Genomic DNA, 19,307 nt, shown 5'->3' on the forward strand with positions numbered 1-19,307 from the left:
CTGCTTCTCTGCTAACTTTTCATAGTCTGTACCTGCGCTTTAGTGAGGCCACATTCTCTCAGGCTTTTGGATATATTAGAGGCTTTTTTGTTTGTTTTGAATCAGCATAATTGAAAATTAGCTGACCTAGCCTTTGGTAAGATAGGTTGGATGGGACAGAATTTGAAGTTAGACATTATTTAGAATTAGTTAGAATTTTGAAGGCTGCTCCATTATTAACATACTTACTATTATTATTGAGACACAGAACAGCCTGGTTTGTTGTTGTTTTTAGTCTCTTACCTCTTTTTTTTCCTCCTTGGAAACATGTGAAATAGTCTCCTTGTTCAATGCTCTAGAACTTCCCAGGGCACCCGTTAAAGGACTGTTCTAGTCCACATTTATGTGGATTCTCCTTTAGCTGTGGGGACCCCATCTCTCCATTTTCTTCTCTCCTACTTTTGAAATTATTTGAACACTATCTCACCTAGATTTTTCCTTTAAATCCTATCTCTTCTCCCCTTTGTCAGCCTTCTCTCTGCCACAGTCCTTTTTAGATGGATGTCATTAGAATTTCACTCTGAGAATTCTGATTGCTGTTCATTTGTTTTAGTCTGGGTGGGGTATTAGTGGCCCAGGCTGACCTAAATGCACAGATGCTCATCCTGTCTCCACCCCTGAGTACCTGTGTCTGCAGGTGTGCCCACTGCGTCCCAGTAGAGATAGCCTTTGACGGTTTGTTTTGTATTTCCTCTCCTTGGGCTATCTATTTTCACCATCTGGCTCATTCTTGTTTGTTTGGGTTTCTTTTGTTAGAGAACCCAGGCCCTGCAGGTAACCAAGTCCTAAACAGATAGATAGGTCTGCAAGCCAGGCAAGGACACGCCCAGCCCCAGCCCCAGCCCCAGCCCCCCCACACACATGGGGGGGGGGCACAGGACAGGATCAATCTTACTACCATCACCTTTTCTGGGTAACACATTAACTGAGCCCTCACCTCCTATCCAGAGACTGACTTCTGCCATGTGGCATGAGCGTCAATGTGCCCACTCCCTACTTCTGTCATGGACCACAGGTCATATATCGCATATTGACTAAGCCTGCTTCCTTGTGATACAAGACCACGCTTTTTCTTAGAAATCCGTAGACACCTTCCTCTTTCTCCTAAGGCTTAATACTTTCCTTTAGACCCTTTACCATACTGTTGCCCTGCATTTAAAAAAGCCTCTTGCCTGAAGAATTTTGCTCAACATCCTCACTCCTTCTCCCTTACCTCCTCACTCCTGCTAATAAGTAATACCTAACAGCCTTCCTACTAGTACTCTTCTCTCAGGTGTTTAGTGAGCTTTGGCTTTCCTCACATCCATACACACACGCACACACACAGATATTATAGCCCAGGCTACCCTCAAATTCCTTATGTAGCCAAGGTTAGCCGTGGATCCCTGATTCTCCCACCTCTACTCCTAGTTTCTGTTTATATGGCTGAGAAGGTGGGTGTGGGGCTCACAGACTGTGAGCAGTGCAGCCCTACAGGTCACAAAGCACTTGGGGTCTTCCTGCCATGCTCCAGTCATTCCTCTTGGGTCAGAATTCCCCAGAGAGAATCCTTCCACTCTCCTGTCTGCTTGCCACTATTCTTTAAGCTGAGAGATGAAAACATCCAATCCTCCTGTCATACCTGCTGTTCCTCAGGCTGACACCTTTCTACACAGCAGGGGACGAACAGTCACTCAGGGCCATTAAGACACCAGATCTTAGAGATACAATTCCCTCCCTCCCCCACCTCCAGACAGAGTCCTGTCACACAGCTCTGGCTGGCTTCAATCTTGCAATGTAGACCAGGTTCACTGCAAACTTACAGTGATCCTCCTGCCTCTACCTTTCATGCTGGGATTGCTGGTGAGTCCCTCCACATCTGGTTGAGACCTAGCCAGTCTGAAACAGTTTGCCTCAGAAGCCCTCGTTATGCTTCACTGTGCTGCTCTGCCCACCCACCCCTTACTTAAGATGCCGTAAATGTCAGACTCGAATCACTGCTTTGCCTCAACTTCTGGAGTTCTTGGGCTGGGCTAAGGGTGTCCTGTGAGATCTGTCCTTTCTCTCTCTCTTTTTTTTTTTTTTTTTTTTTTTGAGACAGGGTTTTCATGTGTAGCCCCAGCTGTCCTGGAACTTGCTCTGTAGACCAGGCTAGACTCAAACTCAGAGACCCACCTGCCCTTGCCTCCCAGGTGCTGGAAATAAAGGTGTGTGCCTCCACTGCCTGGCAGAAATCAGACTTCAGCATGGTTGCCTTGAGGTATGACTGACTCTCCTGGGCCGGAAGTTTTCTGTTTTCTCCACTAAGGGTGTTTTTTTTCCTTCTTCCCCAATTATCATGGCTTTATTTTTACATTTTAGATATAAATGTATTATTTTTACGTGTCTGTGTCAGTTTATGAACTGAAGCTGGGTCCTCTGCAAAGACAGTCAGTGTCCTTCTACCCCCTCCCCTTTCCCATGTAGATCTGGCTGCTCTGGCACTCACTGACTTCCCTCTCCAGAAAATGCAGAAATTAGAGACGTGCACAAACACGCCCAGATGTTCCTACAAACTCTAGTCACTCCTTCTCCCAACGCCATTTCCTTGGAGCTGTTTGGCTTGTCTCTTATTTCCTTGAGAATATTGAAGACTGCTTATCTGCAGTTTTTTCTTGGGTTTCACTGTGTGAACATTACACGAATGGCTGCCACTGCTAGCCTTGTTTTCCAGCCTCCACCTGCTTGCGCTGCCTCCTGGGCTTTGCTGCCCGTTCGACTGGGTTCCATTTGATTCATTCTCCTGGACCAGGGCTGACACTGAGCTCCTCCATTCCCTTTGCTTCCACCAGACACTGGGAGGCACTGACAAACAACACCCCCCACACACACCCAGATTAAGCTTGAGACTTTAAATTACACAACAGAATGAATGCTGGCTCTGAACGGTGTGGCTGTGCTGAAGAGATATCCAGGAAACCTGTGACACCTCCCCTTCCATCACCAGGGCTCAGACAAGCACAGATCTATCTTTCCCGGTTGACGGTGAGGGTGTGTCCCTGTAGAATGATGCTTCCAGGACAGTGGGATTTCTGTTCCAGACTTGGGCTGCTTCCCCTCCTAGTCCTGGGGCCTTAGACTGACCAACTTTCCATGGGGAAACAGTATTGGAACCTAGTTGCCTCTCAAAGTTCCTTCATTCACTGCAGCCACACCAAGGGACCTAGAATTCTTGCCATCTTAGCAATGTGCTAAAAAGGGATGTATTTCTTTGAAATGTTTCAATCCAGCATTTAGCAGTTTCTACTGAAACCACAGCTCAGAGCATGTGGAGTGACTCCAATGAGGAATGGACGCCCTCCTCTACTCCTCTGCTCTCACCAACCACAAAGCTCCCTTCAAAGTTCCCACCAGGAGGCCAGGAGGCCAGAAGGCCAGGAGGGAAAGGGCTAGTGGACACAGCCAGGGTAGCCGAGCTTCAGGGAATTCAGGGATATGTTGAGTAGTCATTACTTGAGCCTGGCATGGTGGCCCATAGTGAGGCAGGAGGCCAATCAATCTCTGTTAGTGTAAGGCCAGCCTGGTCTGTATAGGGAGTTCCGGGTCAGCCAGGGTTACATAGTAACACCCTGACTCTAAATTAATTAATTAAGTGGGAAAGTAAATAAGTAAGTATTGCAAGCAGGTACTCCTGAAGGCTATGAGTCAGAGAGGAAGCTGCTTGTGTGGGTCCTAGGAGGAGCCCACTCTGTCATTCAAAGTCACACCTAGTGAATGAGAGAAGTCCAGGACGTCATACTTCCTGTTCCCAGATGCACAGTCACTCATGAAATCAGGGAGCTTGTTAAAGAGTAAATACTGGATCAGCAAGAGGGCTCAGTGAGTAAAGGCACCTGTGGCCAAGCCTGATGATCCAAATCTGATCCCTGGGACCCACTTGGTGGACGGAGAGAACTGGCTCCTGTAAACTGTCCTCTGACCTCCACATAAACACACAAAAATCAAAATAATGTTCTTTTTAAAAGGAGGTGAGGCTGGGCTGGAGAGATGGCTCAACAGTTAAGAGCACTGGCTACTCTTCCAGAGTTCAATTCCCAGCAACCACATGGTGGCTCACAACCATCTGTAATGGGATCTGATGCCCTCTTCTGGTGTGTCTGAAGGCAGTGACAATGTACTCACATACATTAAAAAATAATAATAATAAATCTTAAATAAATAAAAGGAGATGGGGAAAAAGCAAACACCTTGCCGTAGTCAATGACTGGGAGCTCAATGTTGGGGAAAAGGTCCTGCACAATAGCGTTGAACAATGGAACATCCACTGACGTCAGCTTGGCAATGTTCATATCTCTCATGGAGAGCAGCAGAACCTATGTGGGGGAAAGTGAGACCCAAGAATGACAGATATGCCAGAGACTGTCCTCAGCCACATGACAAGGACAATCAGGCAACCCAGGGGACAAAGCATGAGGTGGGGCAGGGGTGGATGTGTGCACAGAATATCCCTATCTGGAAAGGAAAAGAAAGGGTCTGGAGAACTTCCTTGAAGACATCACCAGACCAGTGACAAAGGGGGCACAGGTCCAGGGCCACCCGTGTCTGGCCTACCTCTTCATCAGTCAGATCTGGCTGGAGGCGGCGCTTCTTGCCGGCATATCGCAGAAGGGAAGTGAGGGCGCGCAGGCCAAAGTCGTAATGGTCCTGTCTGGAGAGCTGCTGCACAGCCAGTGAGTACAGAGTATACACCTTCTTGGCCAGGATCTGGGAACCGTGCAGAGGAGACAACCACAGGTCCCCTTTTTATTTGGGGACACTCGTGGACACAAGAACCTAGGTCAAAGATTTGAGGCATCTAGGAAGTGCTCTGAACCATTGTAGGAGATCTTGTGGACTATGCTATCACTGGTTAGTGGCTTCATGGAAGAGAGACAGCCCACCACCTGTCTGTCTGTCTGTGCTTCTCTGGCTTCATATCCTACTGATAATACTCCCAGTAGGATGAACAGATTGTGAGGCCTCCAGGGGCTCCTCTTCCCAGGGAACAATTATGCCAAGGAAATAAAATAATTGGAAGGAAAAGATTATCAAAATACCTTGCAGTTGCCAAAGCCCTCCCCAAAGAGGATGATTTCCGCAATAAGCGTAGAATCGGGCACTACCATGGCGATTGGGCGGAACATGGACTTTAGGTTCTCTGGAAGCTCTGTGCGACCAGCATAACCTGGAGACAAAGCCATTTGTTTAGAACCACATTTCCCTGTCCTTACTTGGGCTCTCAACCATCCCACTCTACCCAACCTTTACCCTGCCCCTAACTTTCTCCCAGCTCCAAGATGGCATCCTTCCCCCTATCTTGTTACTTTCCGCACAGCCCTGTTTCCAACTGAAACCACAGGGCTGCTGAGTTCTGTGTGGAGCCCACAGGAGCCGGGAGATCACAGCTGTCACTAGGATCCGATGCTTCCCTAAGTGTGTTCTCTCCTAGACCCTTCCCCTAAGGCTGTTCCTAGGAGGCAGCTATGAAACTGAAAACCCCATACATTAGAGAGACTTCCACTCTCCAGAAGGGACAGAAGGCCGAGCAGGGAGCTAGCCCACTGCGAAAAGGGGCTCTGCCTTAAAGCTTCCACAGCAACAAGTAGGTGTTTCTTGAGCCCTTGGGGAGGACAGGAAGTGAACTTCCTCCTCTCCTGTGTCTTCTCTTCTGTTGTTGCAGCCCCTAATGACTTTGTTCCTTAAGCAGCAGGACCAGGGGCAGAGCCTGCTGTTGCAAGCGATTAGATGAGGGTCTGGACCTCATCGAAGGACTTTTCCACTTGAAAAGCTACAGAAACTTTAGAAGGTATGGCCTACTTGAAAGAAGTAAATCACTAGAGTATAACCATGAATCAACAAAAAATCTCCCTCCTCTCTCTCCCTTCATCCTTCCTTCCTCCATCTATCTCTATCCCTCCCTCTTTCCCTCCCTCCCTCCCTGCCTTTCTCTCTCCCTCTGCCTCTCTTCTCCCAGGTCACCCTGAACAGCCCTGTCCCCCTACACCTCCCTCATGACATCCTGCCCACCCTCACCAACAATGGCTATGGCTGAGACAGCAGAACCAAATCTCCTCTTTCCTCCTTTAAGCTGAATGTCCTTGGGGGTTTTGTCGCATTAATAGAAAGCAGATGAACACAGTCATCTTTAGTCAAATACTAAGCACTTTGGCCCAGAAAGGGAAAAGGACACAGGACTTACCCCAGACACCCAGTTCTCCTGCCCCCTTGCCCTGTCACCTGGCTCCTCCCACATACCAGGATTCATGGTGATGAAGATCCCACAAGACCACACCAGATTTATTTCAAAGCCCTCAAAATAGAAACGCGTGAGGTTGGCGGTCAAGGCAGACAGGATGGACAGGATCTGCTGGGCCACCACGGACAACACCTCAATGTTGATGCGGTTAAACTCATCAAAGCAGCCCCAGGCTCCAGTCTGTGGAGCAGCAGAAAGAGGCAGTCACTACAGTGAGAGGCATCCCTTGCCACTAGACCGTAACCTAACGCACCCTCCTGAAGATGCTTTAGTAGCAAAGATGGCATCCGAAATAGGGGGTCCATAGGGGACCAGAGCAACAGTGTAAGAGCTTCTGGCCAGAGCTTTCCATCAGACAAGACAGCCGATGGTGCTGGCTAGAACACCTCGAGGTTGGAACTTGTGTGCACTGAGTAGCTCCTGAGTGCTGGGCAGTTTCTGTACGTGCTCTGTTCAATCCTTACATGGTCAGAGTTTGCAAACATGCAATGCGAAACTCGGGGAGTTGAAGGGGTTTCACTTCTTCATTCTGACTGTAAGAATTGCTGTCTTGCAAGCCACATAGGCGCGAACCAGATTTGGGTTTCAGTTGATTTTTGGGTACTAAAAGATGTGTAAAGATTTTAGGGCACTGACCTGCGCCAGTCCAGAGTACATTCTTCCCATGGACTTGTAGTCCAAGCCCTCAGAGCAGTTGACCACGATGACATATGTACCCAGCGCCTTGCCCAGGTCCTTGACAGTTTCTGTCTTTCCAGTACCTGCTGGGCCTTTGGGGGAGCCCCCACGATGAAGGTGCAGTGCTGTGGTTAATGTCATGTAACATCTGAGGATTTAAGACATGACTCAGTCAGAGTACTGTGAGACCTATCATCTCTGCAGCTCCCACCTGGGACCCCTGCTCGCCCCCAGAGCCGACCTGTCGGTCAGGGGAGTGATGACCAGCCGACCAGAGTTCCCCAAGTACTCATAGCCATACTGGAATTGTGTGTTGGTCTGGCGGATTATACAGTCATCCACATCCTGGGGAAGCAGAATAAGACAGAGGAAGGCTTAGGGTAATGTGGAAATGGCTACCAGTAGGACTCAGAGAAGTCAGATGGCTGCAGATAGATTAAGGGTTCCGGTTTAGGGATGGTTTGGGCCACCAGAGAAAGTGGGCTCTATACTGCACGTCTTCCCTGATCCCAATCCATGGAAAGAGTGGCTTAGGTCTGAGCCACCATCAAGTGGCACTTATAAGGAGTATTGCCTGGAGCAATCATTGGCCACTCCTGAATCGGGATTGAGACAGAGCTAAACCTCCGAGAAAGAAGCTATGAAAGTCCAAGGGATTGGGTTAGAAGATAGCACGTGTCCATGCATGAAAAGCACTGTGGGTCAGTTTGGGCCTAAGAGAGTCGCAAGTTGATGCATTGCACACCTTCTCCCAGTAGAAGCGCAGCTGGCTGAGCCAGTCAAAAGCATTGACATCCATAAGGCCACCCTTATAGAGCTTTTCCAGCACATCACGGGCATGAATTTCTATTGTCACCAGAGCCACGATTTTAAGTCTCATGATCTTGGTCAAGTTCCCCCTGATGGCCTCTGAATACTTATTTAGTATTGACACCTGTGGGACGGGGGAATAGGCAAGAACAGAAGCATCAGTGTAGCCAAGGCTGGATGGTATCACATCCCAGCCTGTGTCACCTCCAGCTGCACACAGCTCCCCATATCCCTAGACCCACACAGGAGGAGCTCCGCATGGTACACTCCTGCCCTTCTGCCCCAGAGCACCCTTGTTCTGGTCTGCTCGTGCCAGCTTGTCTCCAGTTCTGATTCTAGTCGCCCCCTATATGCCCATCCTACCCCAGGTCTGAAGAGCTCCCCACCTGCTTCTTCTTCATGACCTTGAGGATTTTCTTGTCTGACCGCTCTTTGGCTGTCATCAGGCACTTGGTGACATCAGCTGTCCACTGGATCTGACTCGCCGTGATCACCATCTGAGGTGGGTACAGAGGCTGATCACAGGCTCTACCTTTAGCCATTTATCTATGCAGCCCAGCTCTTGAGTTCCAGCCTCTTCCAGAACCCAGTGCAGCCGTGCCTCGTCTGGCCTGAAGGATGGACGGCGCATGCACCTTGGGTCCAGCACTTATGAGAGCCAGACCCAGGAGGAGAGCAGGGAACCACTGTCTGGGAGCCTCCAGAGTCTGTCTTTCCACATGCTGCTCTGTTAGCTCCTCTGTCCCCTGTCTGTGTGGCCCCAGCTTACCTGGCCAGCCCAGTCTTTCACCCACTTGTCCCTCTTGTTGAGGAACTTCTTGAGGGCCATGCGGCAGTTTCGAAGCAAATCCCGAAGCGTCATCCTCATGGCCCGCTCCACATCACCAAGCCACGACTAGGGAAAACGAAATAATGCTGGCTCTGAGGGTCAGAGGCTGGGGTTTGCCCAAGAGAAGGCACGGAGGAAATGAGACTGCAGAGGGCTAAGGACCCCAGAGAGAAAGTGTGGCTGGACAAGAGCTGGCATGGGTCTCCAAAAGCTGTGGGTCGGAGCATCGGGTGGAACCTTTAAGTTTAGGGAGGGGTGACAGACGCCAAGAACATGAGTGGCTGAGGAGACAGTAACTGCAAAGCTCATCCTGTCGTGAAAATGTTCTCCTCATGGGGCCAAACTCCTTTCTTCTTTGTTTTGTCAAGACAGGGTTTCTCTGTGTAGCCCTGGCTGTCCTGGAACTGGCTCTGTAGACCAGGCTGGACTAAGACAATTTGATTCTGAGACCTTGGCCACCACTCACCTCCACAGCTCCTTCTAGAAGTACTGGGTGGAGGAAATCAATGTATTCACCGTCACCTGAGAACATTCCTACTGCTTCCCATTTGCTGCTGGAGCCCCCGACCTGCAGAAGAGATAAGTTAGCCATGCCTTAGTCTCACTCTCTGGAACCTTCTATAAATATTTAACAACCCCCACTCTTTCTAAAATTTATTTATTTTATGTATATGAGTACACTGCTGCTGTCTTCAGACACACCAGAAGAGGGCGTCAGATCCCATTACAGATGGTTGTGAGCCACTATATGGTTGCTGGAAATTGAACTCAGGACCTCTGCAAGAGTAGTCAGTGCTCTTAACCACTGACCCTATATTCAAGCCCTTTAAAGGTAATTTTTTCTATGTGAGGTTCTACAGTCATTAACAAGTGCTACTCTCCTACTGGCAGAGTACGGTCCCCTCCAAGGCCTCAAATACCATGAGGTAGCCATTCCTTCCCACCTGCCTTCCCATCACTGCCACCTCTGCTGACCTTTTGGATTTTCAGAAGTTTGATGTTGTCAAAGCACTTTTTGAGGTGTGGCTGCACAGCCTCTGGGTTACGGGACTGGCCCAGAATCTCCAGCAGGTCATCATTGGACAAGAAGTAGAAGCGGGGAAACATATGGCGCTTGGTCTCTAAGTACATGTCCAGAGACTTCTGGATGTCCTCCAGGATTGTGTTCATTTCTATCAGTGTCTCCAGGAGGCCTGAGAAGAAGGGCAATGAATACCTCTTCGCTGCTGCCCTGGGTGGGCCTGGACGCCCTGCTCCACATCCTTCCCTAGCTCTAAGGCTGAGGGGTGCAGAGTGGTGCCATAGAGCTTCTGAAGACAGAGACATAGCCCCAGCTCTTCTGCATAATTACCCCTCTCTCTTCGGTGAGTCATTACACACGATTACATGTGGAGCGCTCATACATTATTAATCATGCATCATACTGGTTGGCTCCACCTCTCGTCAATCTTTGGAACAATTGACCCCATTATACTAAGAACTTGGAGCTTCACTGTTCAACCCAAGAGTTTCTGAACTTGAAAATGACTCTGCAGCTTATACAATCCAACAGGCCAAACCATTACAGGCATATTGCAGGCACACAATGACAGCAATTGTGACCCAGCACAGAGAGTACTTGACCGGGAGGCAGAAGGCCACTGTTCTAATAGCCTTTAGCTCACTAACACTTTAATTAACGGCATTGAATTTTGACCTCCATGCCTGTGAAATGGCAGTAGGATCCAACACAAAGCCAAGGCTGACCAACAGACTCCTAAACTCTGCAGCCTACTGCTGTTACCCTTGGTCAACCCAAAGTTGGATGGTTAGCCCCAGCCCTGTAAGTCTCTATTGCTAAGGACATCATGTACGTCGGAAACAGGGCCCAGAGGCCCCTGAACTGGAATTGATATGACTAATCCCTGAGTACTAGCTTTCAGGCATCAGGAAGCATCATGTAGGCTTCCCAAGGAGGCGGGGGTAACCAATAGTCCTACCCAGCTATGACGTCTATGAGCCACAGCAATGACCAGCATGGCACAATGACCCCAAGGGTACAACAATGGCATGTATACCTTGGAGGTAGCCAGCAGCTCTCTAATTGAACTGAGAACCACTCAACAAGAGGGAAGCCATGTCTGATACTGGAAACCTAGATAACTACTACTCATTGCCAATGAGGTTGTGGTTATTGGAGGATAATCTACAACCACGAGCTTACTATATATATCTCTGCAATCGCTTTACTGTAGAAATAATTGGTAATAATATTTATGACTAATATTAGCAAGTGTCACTAAGCAGTGGTGCCATTACGACTCACGGTCACAAGGGTATTAAGTATGCTAGTGATGACATAATCCTCTTTGGTGATAAAGCCTATGCCACCATGATCCTCAAATGCATACGACCAGCGAAGGCGCAAAAGCGACTGCCTGCGGAGCTCTTACCTGGGTAGTGGGTGCTCCGCAGAGCGTTATTGTCTTTGTTCATGCGGTCCATGATGCCTTTCCAGTTGTTGTTGACCTGGTCAAATAGGGCTGACTCATTGGGCAGCTGCTTGCGGATGTCCTCTCCAAGGAAGATATTCTGAGAGGCCATCGAGTTGGCATGAGAGGCTGTTTCTCATACACCCTCCACCCTCTGCTCCCTGCTCCCACACCAGAGATGGAAACTGAGTAGAAGAGTCAGGCTGTTAGAAACCAATGACTTGGGGTGGAGCGATCGCTCAGAGGTTAAGAGCACTGACTGCTCTTCCAGAGGTCCTGAGTTCAAATCCCAGAAACCATCTGTGATGGGATCTGATGCCCTCTTCTGGTGTGTCTAAAGACGATGACATAAGAAGGAGCTGAAATGGGTAGAGAGAGCCCGGGCATACAGATTCTAACCTCTAGATACATCCACTGCCTCTGCACGGTGAGGACCATCTCAATAACTTCCAGAATGAGAGAGAGGCAGCGCTCCCAGTGGTCCACATCCTTCTCAAAGGCCTTCACGAATCGGGATGCCTTCATAGTCGACAGAGCCACCTGATTATCTTCCAGTGCCTGGAATACTTCTTCTGTTCCCCTGGGACAGGGAGGCTCAAAGTCATTGTCCATAACCATTTTCAATATTTTGACCTCAGTCTGCAGCTCAGACCCCACGTGCCAAGCTCATGGAACCCTGTCTACCTGAGCCGGTGATGGCCCTTGTCCTTGTAGGGTACTATGTCTAGCTGAGTCGAATCCCAGGTTTTGGCAATGTTTTGTAATCCCTGTGAAAAGAAATTGGGACACAATAACCAGGTATCTAGTCCACAAAGATAAGGGACGAATGGGAGGGGCCCTCAAATGTGGCCCGGCTGGAAGTTTGTGCACTGGGAGGCTGGGGAGGTGAGGACGTCATCCTACCACTTCTATGGCCAGCTCCTTGGTTGCAGAGGCTGAGATCTCCGCGATTTTCTCCACATGCTGATCCATCCCTAGTTTCACAATCTGCTCCAAGGTGAAGCTTTCTGACTCCTGATCAAACTCCCTCTGGATTTCCTCTTTGACCTGGTCCCAGTGCCTGCAGCCAGAACAGGAGGACTCACCTACTGGCCAGCTCCAGGGCCTCCCAGCAGTGTCATTATCAACCCCTGGGGTTGTCAATGTGACTCAGTCTCCTGCTTAGCATGTGTGAAGCATTCCACACCCAGCACTGCTGAAGACGGGAGGGGGGTTGGGGACACGGGACAGGGACGACGTCGACACACTACACTTACTCCTCTTGCTCCTTCGCATTGGAAATTTATAATTCTGGTTATTTGCTAATTCATGATTCAATAGATCCTGCTAATTGGGCTCTAAAGTGCAGTCCTAGGCACCACAGGGAATACAGAAATTGATGTGTCAGTCTCCCGAAGGTGATTCTCTGGAGAGGGAGTTAAGGCAGGTGTGCATACAAACCATACATCAGAGCAGGTCTGTGAGGATCACGAGCTGGGCTAAGTGCTTCACGTGCAACTCTGTAATCCTCGCAAGCACTCCATACTGCAAAGTGCTATTATCCCATTTGTAGATGAGCAAACTTAGGCTTAGCGAGCTTAAATAACTTATAAACTGAGGGGTTAGGTGAGACTCATACCCATAACACTGGAGGTAGAACATTGCCAAAAAACAGTACACTGGAGGTGAGCAAAAGCAAAATGGTTTTCTCCCAAACTCAGTCGGATTTAAACACGACTTACAAAATAGTTTATGCTGTTCCCAACTTCTCACCATAATTCCTCCTCTACCACCTAATGAATTCCAGGTCCACTAAAGGAATTAAACTGGGAGACCGTGATATCAGAAGAAGAGTGGATGGATGTGCTGCTGACTTTGAAACAGGGAAAATGTCTTGAACTGGCTCAAAGGCAAAACCATTTTAGCAGAAACAAAGTAAATATATATTTGGCATATATATATATATATGGTTTAGCTATAATATATAACTATATAGCATATATATATATATATATATATGGTTTAGCTATAATATATAACCTAAAACAGGAGGAGACAGAGGAGACATCAGAGAAGAGGCAGGGGTACCCAGGACAAGGAAGATAGCGGTAGATTGCACACATGGGCCCCTCTCTGTGAGTTCAAGGCCAGCTTAGACTACAGAGCCAGCTCTATATCAGCCAGGGTTATGTAGTAAGATCCTGTCTCAAAAAAAACAAAGGAAGGGGCTGGAGAGACGGCTCAGCAGTTAAGAGAACAGACTGCTCGTCCAGAGCTCCTGAGTTCAAGTCCCAGCAACCACATGGTGGCTCACAACCATCTGTAATGAGATCTGATGCCCTCTTCTGGTGTGTCTGAAGAATAAACAAAATGAATAAATCTTAAAAAAGAAGAGGAGGAGAAGAAATGTTATCATAAAAGCAGGGAGGAATATGGTAGTTTCAGGGGCAGCGGTGGACAGAGTTGGGAGAGATGGTCAAAAACTGTGGAGTTCCCCCTAGACAGCAGGAGCAAGTCAAGAGCTCCACTCCACTACTGAAAGGTTACTAGAGCTAGCAACAGCAAATTGTGTATGTGACAATAGGAAGACTAAGGAGGACCTTTGACATTACTTTTTTCTTTTACATTAATTTTATTTATTTTATTTTATATGTGGGTGTTTTATCCGAATATATGTCTATGCACCATGTGTGTGTTTGCTGGCCGAGGGGGTCAGAAGAGTACTGGATCCTCTGGAACTGTAATTACAGATAGTTCTGAGCTACCACGTAGATGCTGGGAATTGAACCCGGGTCCTCTATAAGAACAACAAGTGCTCTTAACTGCTGAGCCATCTCTCTAGCCCCTGACCTAAGTTCACGTATCTATAACTGTTTCTAAATAAAACAGGAACGCCTGGGAGCTCGGCTGTAACACCACACCCAAACTAGGGAAAATCTGAAGTGTTGTGAAGACAGCTCCCTGGGTAAAAGCATTTCTGTGCAAGCATGAGAGCCTGAGCTCAGATCCCAGCACCCATATTAAAGGCTGAACATGACCAAGTGTGCCTGTAACTCCAGGGCTGGGACATCCGGGGATAGGAAGTCTTCACACACATACACACAGAGACACACATGCACCCTGCACACACACATGAACATGTAGCCTGCGAAAAATAAATCTCAAATATTCTTACCACAAAGGTAAAAGGAGCAAGTGTGTGAGGTGATACGTGTGCTAATACGTGTGCTAATGATCACTTCAGGTAGCTCTCCCACAGTGCATGCATCCTTCAAAAGCAGCATGCTAGGGTTGGGGATTTAGCTCAGTGGTAGAGCGCTTGCCTAGGAAGCGCAAGGCCCTGGGTTCGGTCCCCAGCTCTGAAAAAAAGAACCCCCCCAAAAAAAAAAACCAAAACCAAAAAAAAAAAAGCAGCACGCTGCGCATTGCCTTTCTGTCAACTAAAAACCACATCTGGAGCCAGCGAGATAGGTCAGTAGGGAAAGGCACTTGTTACCCGGGTCTGACAGTCTGAGCTTCACACACACACACACACACACACACACACACACACACACACACACACACACACACACAGTAATAAATGAACGTAATTTAAAAGTTTTAAATGATTTGAGCAGGTGCTATAGCTTAGCAGTTTAGTGGTGGCATTCATAAGCCCTAAGTTCAATCCTTGGGCGTGAAATAAACTAGGGCCAAGGAGTCGGCACACTGGATAAAGGTGCTTTCTGTGCAAGACTGAGGATCAGGGTTGGGATCTGCAGAACCCCAAAACAAACTGGACATGCATGGCAGCTGCCTTTAATGCCAGCCTTTAGGAAGCAGGGGCAGAAGATCCTTAGGGTAGGCTGGCTGACTAGACTAGCTGGAATTGGGAAGCACTGGGTTCAGATCCTGCCTCAGTAAATAAGGTGGCAAGTGAGCGAAAAGGACGTCCAATGTTACCTTCAACACAGTGTATGCATACCCAGGTAAGCAAGCACAGACAGGCTGCCCACATGCAAAAAGGGGGGAAATTAAAAGAAATTTACTGGACTGGAGAAATAGCTCAGTGGTTAAGAGCACTGACTGGGCTGGAGAGATGATGGCTCAGTGGTTAAGAGCACCGACTGCTCTTCCAGAGGTCCTGAGTTCAACTCCCAGCAACCACATGGTGGCTCATAACCATCTATATTGAGATCTGCTGCCCTCTTCTGGAGTGTCTGAAGACAGCAACAGTGTATTCACATATAAATTATTTCTAAAAAAAAAAAAAAAAAGGAAAAGAAAAGAAATTTACTTGGAGCATAGACTAGAGGGGGTGGAGCAGGGCGGGGCCCGCCTCACCGTTCTCTGAGGGCTGGGTTCCGCAGATCAGAGATGAGCGGCATGGTCCTCTTGAACTGCTCTATTTTGGCGCGAGTCGTTTCAATGACTTCCCAATTTCGGTCCTGAGTGAAAATGGGAGACATCAGAAGACCCATGCTGCCTGAGTACACCCACTCCCTGAGCTGGGGCGGGGCCATGTTGTCCCCTCTCCTGTCCCACCCACCTTATACTCTTTGGCTAGTCTCGTGAGGCGGCGAAACAGCCCGTGGGCCATGGACTCCATGGCTTCCGTCTGCAGGGTCAGGAAGCAACCCGTCTTCCACTGGTTCCAGCTCTCTTCCCAGTCCCGAGTGATCTCCCACACTTGCTGGAGGGCATCAAGCTCCTGTGGGTGGGAGCCAGGAGATGGACAGCCTTAGGTATGGCAGCCCCTGCCCTCCTCCTCACAGCTCAGCTAGTTCCCTTGCCCATCTGGTGATGGGTTCACAATTCCCCTTCTGCTCTCTTGCCTCAAGGGCCCATCAAATGCTAAGCATCAAACGATAAGCATGTGAGAAGTTCCTCAACATCGAGTCTTAGGGAATGCAAATTAAACCTCGATGTGATACCACATCACACCCACTATGGCTAGAACAAAAACAAAAAAAAAAAACCTGTAAGAGAAAATATGCGTTGGCAAAGATACCAAGGAAAAAATAGGAATCCTCATGTATTTGCTAGTGGGAATGTAAAATGGTATGGTTGTGGGAAATCGCTTGGCTGTGCCTCAAGAACTCAGAAAGTTGCCATATGATCTGGCAATTATATTGCTAGGCTCACACCCACGACCATCAGGGACTATCAGGTGTCCAAACAAGTACACACATTCACCACTCCCTACAGTGCAAGGGCAAAAACACCCATATCCCACCCCCTGGTGCGTGCACAAACAATAGAATCAATGGAATATTAGTGAGCCGTGAAAAGGAACGGAGAGCTGAAACATGCTACAGCATGCATGAGTTGTGAAAACACTGTGAGCTGGGTGGTGGTGGCTCATGCCTTTAATCCCAGCACTCCAGCATTCAAGAGGCAGGAGGGTCTCTGTGAGTTTGAGGCTAGCCTGGCGTACAGAATGAGTTCCAGGGCAGCCAGGGCTACGCAAAGAGAAACCCTGTCTCAAACAAAACAAAACAAAACAAAACAAAACAAAACAAAACAAAACAAAACACCCACTATGGGAGAGACAAAAAGCCACATATTACTTGGTGCTCTTGTAGGAAATACCCAGGGTGGGGAACCTACGCACGTGGACACTAGGTTAACAGTTGTCAGGGGAACGGGGATGGAGGGCGTCTGCCTATAGAAATGTGATCCTCTTGGGGCTGGGGATTTAGCTCAGTGGTAGAGCGCTTACCTAGGAAGCGCAAGGTCCTGGGTTCGGTCCCCAGCTCCGAAAAAAAAAAAGAACCAAAAAAAACAAACAAACAAAAAAAAAAAAAAAGAAATGTGATCCTCTTGTAGTAATGAAAATGTTTTGTTTGGGGTTTTTTTCTTTTTTAAGATTTATCTATTTATATGAGTACACCATCGCTGTCTTCGGACACACCAGAAGAGAGCATCAGACCCCGTTACAGATGGTTGTGAGCCATCATGTGGTTGCTGGGAATTGAACTCAGGACCTCTAGAAGAGCAGTCAGTGCTCTTAACCGCTGAGCCATCTCTCCACCCACTCCCCCATCTACTTTTTGATTTTGATTTTGCTGGGAGTTACAGTTAAGAGATTGCCATGAATCTCAGAAGATTTGGAATTCTAAAAGTGTTGAGACTATTATAGACTATGTGAAATTATGAAGTTGGACTGAATGCATTTTTGTATTATGATATATCTACAAGCCTATGGGGGCCAGCGAGAAGAATGTGATGGTTAAAACAGCAGGCTCATATGCTCAGTCATCAGGGAGTGACACTACTTGAGAAGGATTAGGAGGTGTGGCCTTGTTGGAGGAAGTGTGTCACTGGGGGTTGGGCTTTGAGGTTTTAAAAACCACATGGACCCAGTGGCTCTCTATCTTCCTGATGTTTGTGGATCTGAATGTAGAAGTCTCAGCTACTTCTCCAGGACCATGTTTGACTGCATGCTGCCATGCTCCCCACAATCTCTGAGACTGTAAGCCAGCCCTCAATTAAATGCTTTGTCTTTTAAGAGTTGTCCTGGTCCTGGTTTTGCTTCATGGCAGCAGAATGCTAAGACAGCAGTCAGTGCTCTTAACCACTGAGCCATCTCTCCAAACCTTAGAATATCTTTAAATTTTATTTGTGTGTGTATGTGTGTGTGTGTGTGTGTGTGTGTGTGTGAGAGAGAGAGAGAGAGAGAGAGAGAGAGAGAGAGACATGGGAAGGCAGGTGCCGCTGTGCGCACATGGAGGTCAGAGCATAGCTTTATGAAACCTGTTTTTGTCCCTTTACCTTTACAGCTAGGCTTGGGCAGCAAGAGCTATACAACTGAGCCATCTCAGCTCCCCCGGGGTAAGGTTTTGAAATGAGAGACAGTGGTGCGGACTGTGCAGCACTGTGAATAACCTCAATGCAACTACATTGTGGGAAATGCTTGGGCTAGTGTGTGTGAATTTTACCTCAGTTAAAAAAACAAAACAAACAAACAAACAAAACACGGGGCAGTGGTGGCCCACGCCTTTAATTCTAGCACTAGGGAAGTAGAGGCAGGTGGATCTCTGGGAGTTCAAAGTCAGCCTGGGCCACAAATCAAGTTCCAGGACAGCTTGGACTATACAGAGAAACCCTGTCTCAAAAACCAAACCAAACTGCTAATGACTTACTCTGCCGGGTCCTAACCATTCCCCGACCCTGGGGAAAGTGTCCTAGTCCCGCCATTTATTCCCCGGTTTCCACAGGGCCCAGCGTAGTGCAGCACCTTCTCCAGGTTCTGGAGGTCCTTGGAGATCGGCTGCTCAATCTTGAAGATGCCCAGGTTGGAGCGGAGGTTGCTCTCCTCTTCCCGCATGGCCATCAGCATGGCGCGCACCTGCGCGATCTGATCCAGCGCAGCCGTGTGGCCCACGTTGCTGGTAAAAGGCCCTGCAGGAAGTCAAGGTGTGTCAAGGTGTGGCTCAGACCCCACTCAGGTCCATGGCCTCTTGAAAGGCCAGCCTGTGGCTCTCTTAACTTAGTGGGCAAATCCCACTGCTGCCCTCAGATGAGAGAGGATAGGGAAGGAAAAGTGTGTGGAGAGAATAACCTGTTATCTTAAAGAAATCGGAGGGCAAAGTCTGACTGGGGTGCACACGGAGTCAGGGTAAGAACACTTCCTGCCCAGTCCTCCCAACCAGAATCCCACGGCTCAGGGTGAGCTCATCCCAGTCTGCACAGCAGCTTCTTCCCTTCCCCCGCTGCCCACCCAGGTCCCTCCCGAGCCAGGCCACGCCCCCATCTGTTTTCCTGCCTTCCCAGGACAATTTGAATGCTGAGTTCCCAAAACCCAGGCTAAAGGAGAGAGAGTGGTGGAGCAAGGAGAACCTTTGAGCTCGAAGTCTTCTAGAAGGTTGTGGGCCTTCTTCTTGAAGTCATCAGCAGCATGGATGAGGCCTGTCTTGAACTTCTCCTTGTGTTTCTTCAGCATCTGCTCACTGTCCAGCAGTATTTGTTGGAAGGTGAGCCACTCCCCATTGAGACTCTCAAGCATCTCCAGGACCTGGGCGGGACAGAAGGCAGGAGGACCCACGTATAGGAGGCCTCTCCCCACCAAGACTAGGCACCTAGGGTGACACATATGCTGGACAACACTCTCCGGATGAGCCCCGCCCCCACCCCACCCCCGCTCTCGGTCACTGAGCAGTACTCTTCATCAACAGTCTGCGTGGGCGATGGATCCCCTCGAAACTAAACAAGCTCATAAACCGAGGGGCAGAAGCATCATTTGAGTTAGACTTGGTCCTCTGGA

General features: G+C 48.6%; 1 protein-coding gene and 1 long non-coding RNA gene across 8 annotated transcripts in view; one reads left to right on the top strand and one right to left on the bottom strand.

Annotated features, from left to right (window-relative positions):
• Dnah2 (dynein, axonemal, heavy chain 2) overlaps positions 1-19,307 on the bottom strand; it is a 125,239-nt gene that overhangs the window by 49,820 nt on the left and 56,112 nt on the right. For all 3 annotated transcript variants that reach the window (XM_087571883.1, NM_001100676.1, XM_087571884.1), the window contains 19 exon segments: positions 18,884-19,058; positions 18,282-18,445; positions 15,591-15,752; positions 15,386-15,489; positions 11,984-12,140; positions 11,765-11,847; positions 11,480-11,660; positions 11,042-11,180; positions 9,585-9,802; positions 9,076-9,177; positions 8,550-8,675; positions 8,167-8,277; positions 7,716-7,904; positions 7,212-7,315; positions 6,929-7,118; positions 6,292-6,472; positions 5,094-5,221; positions 4,609-4,761; positions 4,245-4,370 (listed from right to left, as the gene is read on the bottom strand). In XM_087571883.1, the coding sequence (XP_087428009.1) occupies positions 4,245-4,370; positions 4,609-4,761; positions 5,094-5,221; positions 6,292-6,472; positions 6,929-7,118; positions 7,212-7,315; positions 7,716-7,904; positions 8,167-8,277; positions 8,550-8,675; positions 9,076-9,177; positions 9,585-9,802; positions 11,042-11,180; positions 11,480-11,660; positions 11,765-11,847; positions 11,984-12,140; positions 15,386-15,489; positions 15,591-15,752; positions 18,282-18,445; positions 18,884-19,058 (2,793 nt within the window).
• On the top strand, positions 5,188-19,292 carry LOC102557224 (uncharacterized). Of its 5 annotated transcripts, XR_015631758.1 has the most exons (5): positions 5,226-5,638; positions 5,744-5,842; positions 8,149-8,282; positions 12,867-12,994; positions 18,818-19,292. It is a non-coding gene; the product is annotated as an uncharacterized LOC102557224 (long non-coding RNA). The 5 variants fall into 5 exon arrangements; XR_015631754.1 differs by lacking the exons at positions 12,867-12,994; positions 18,818-19,292 and adding an exon at positions 8,982-9,250 and having other exon boundaries at positions 5,188-5,638; XR_015631757.1 differs by lacking the exons at positions 12,867-12,994; positions 18,818-19,292 and adding an exon at positions 9,084-9,250 and having other exon boundaries at positions 5,206-5,638.

This window comes from Rattus norvegicus, chromosome 10 (assembly GCF_021556685.1).
Source record: "Rattus norvegicus strain SHRSP/BbbUtx chromosome 10, alternate assembly SHRSP_T2T, whole genome shotgun sequence".
NCBI classification, from domain to species: domain Eukaryota; kingdom Metazoa; phylum Chordata; class Mammalia; order Rodentia; family Muridae; genus Rattus; species Rattus norvegicus.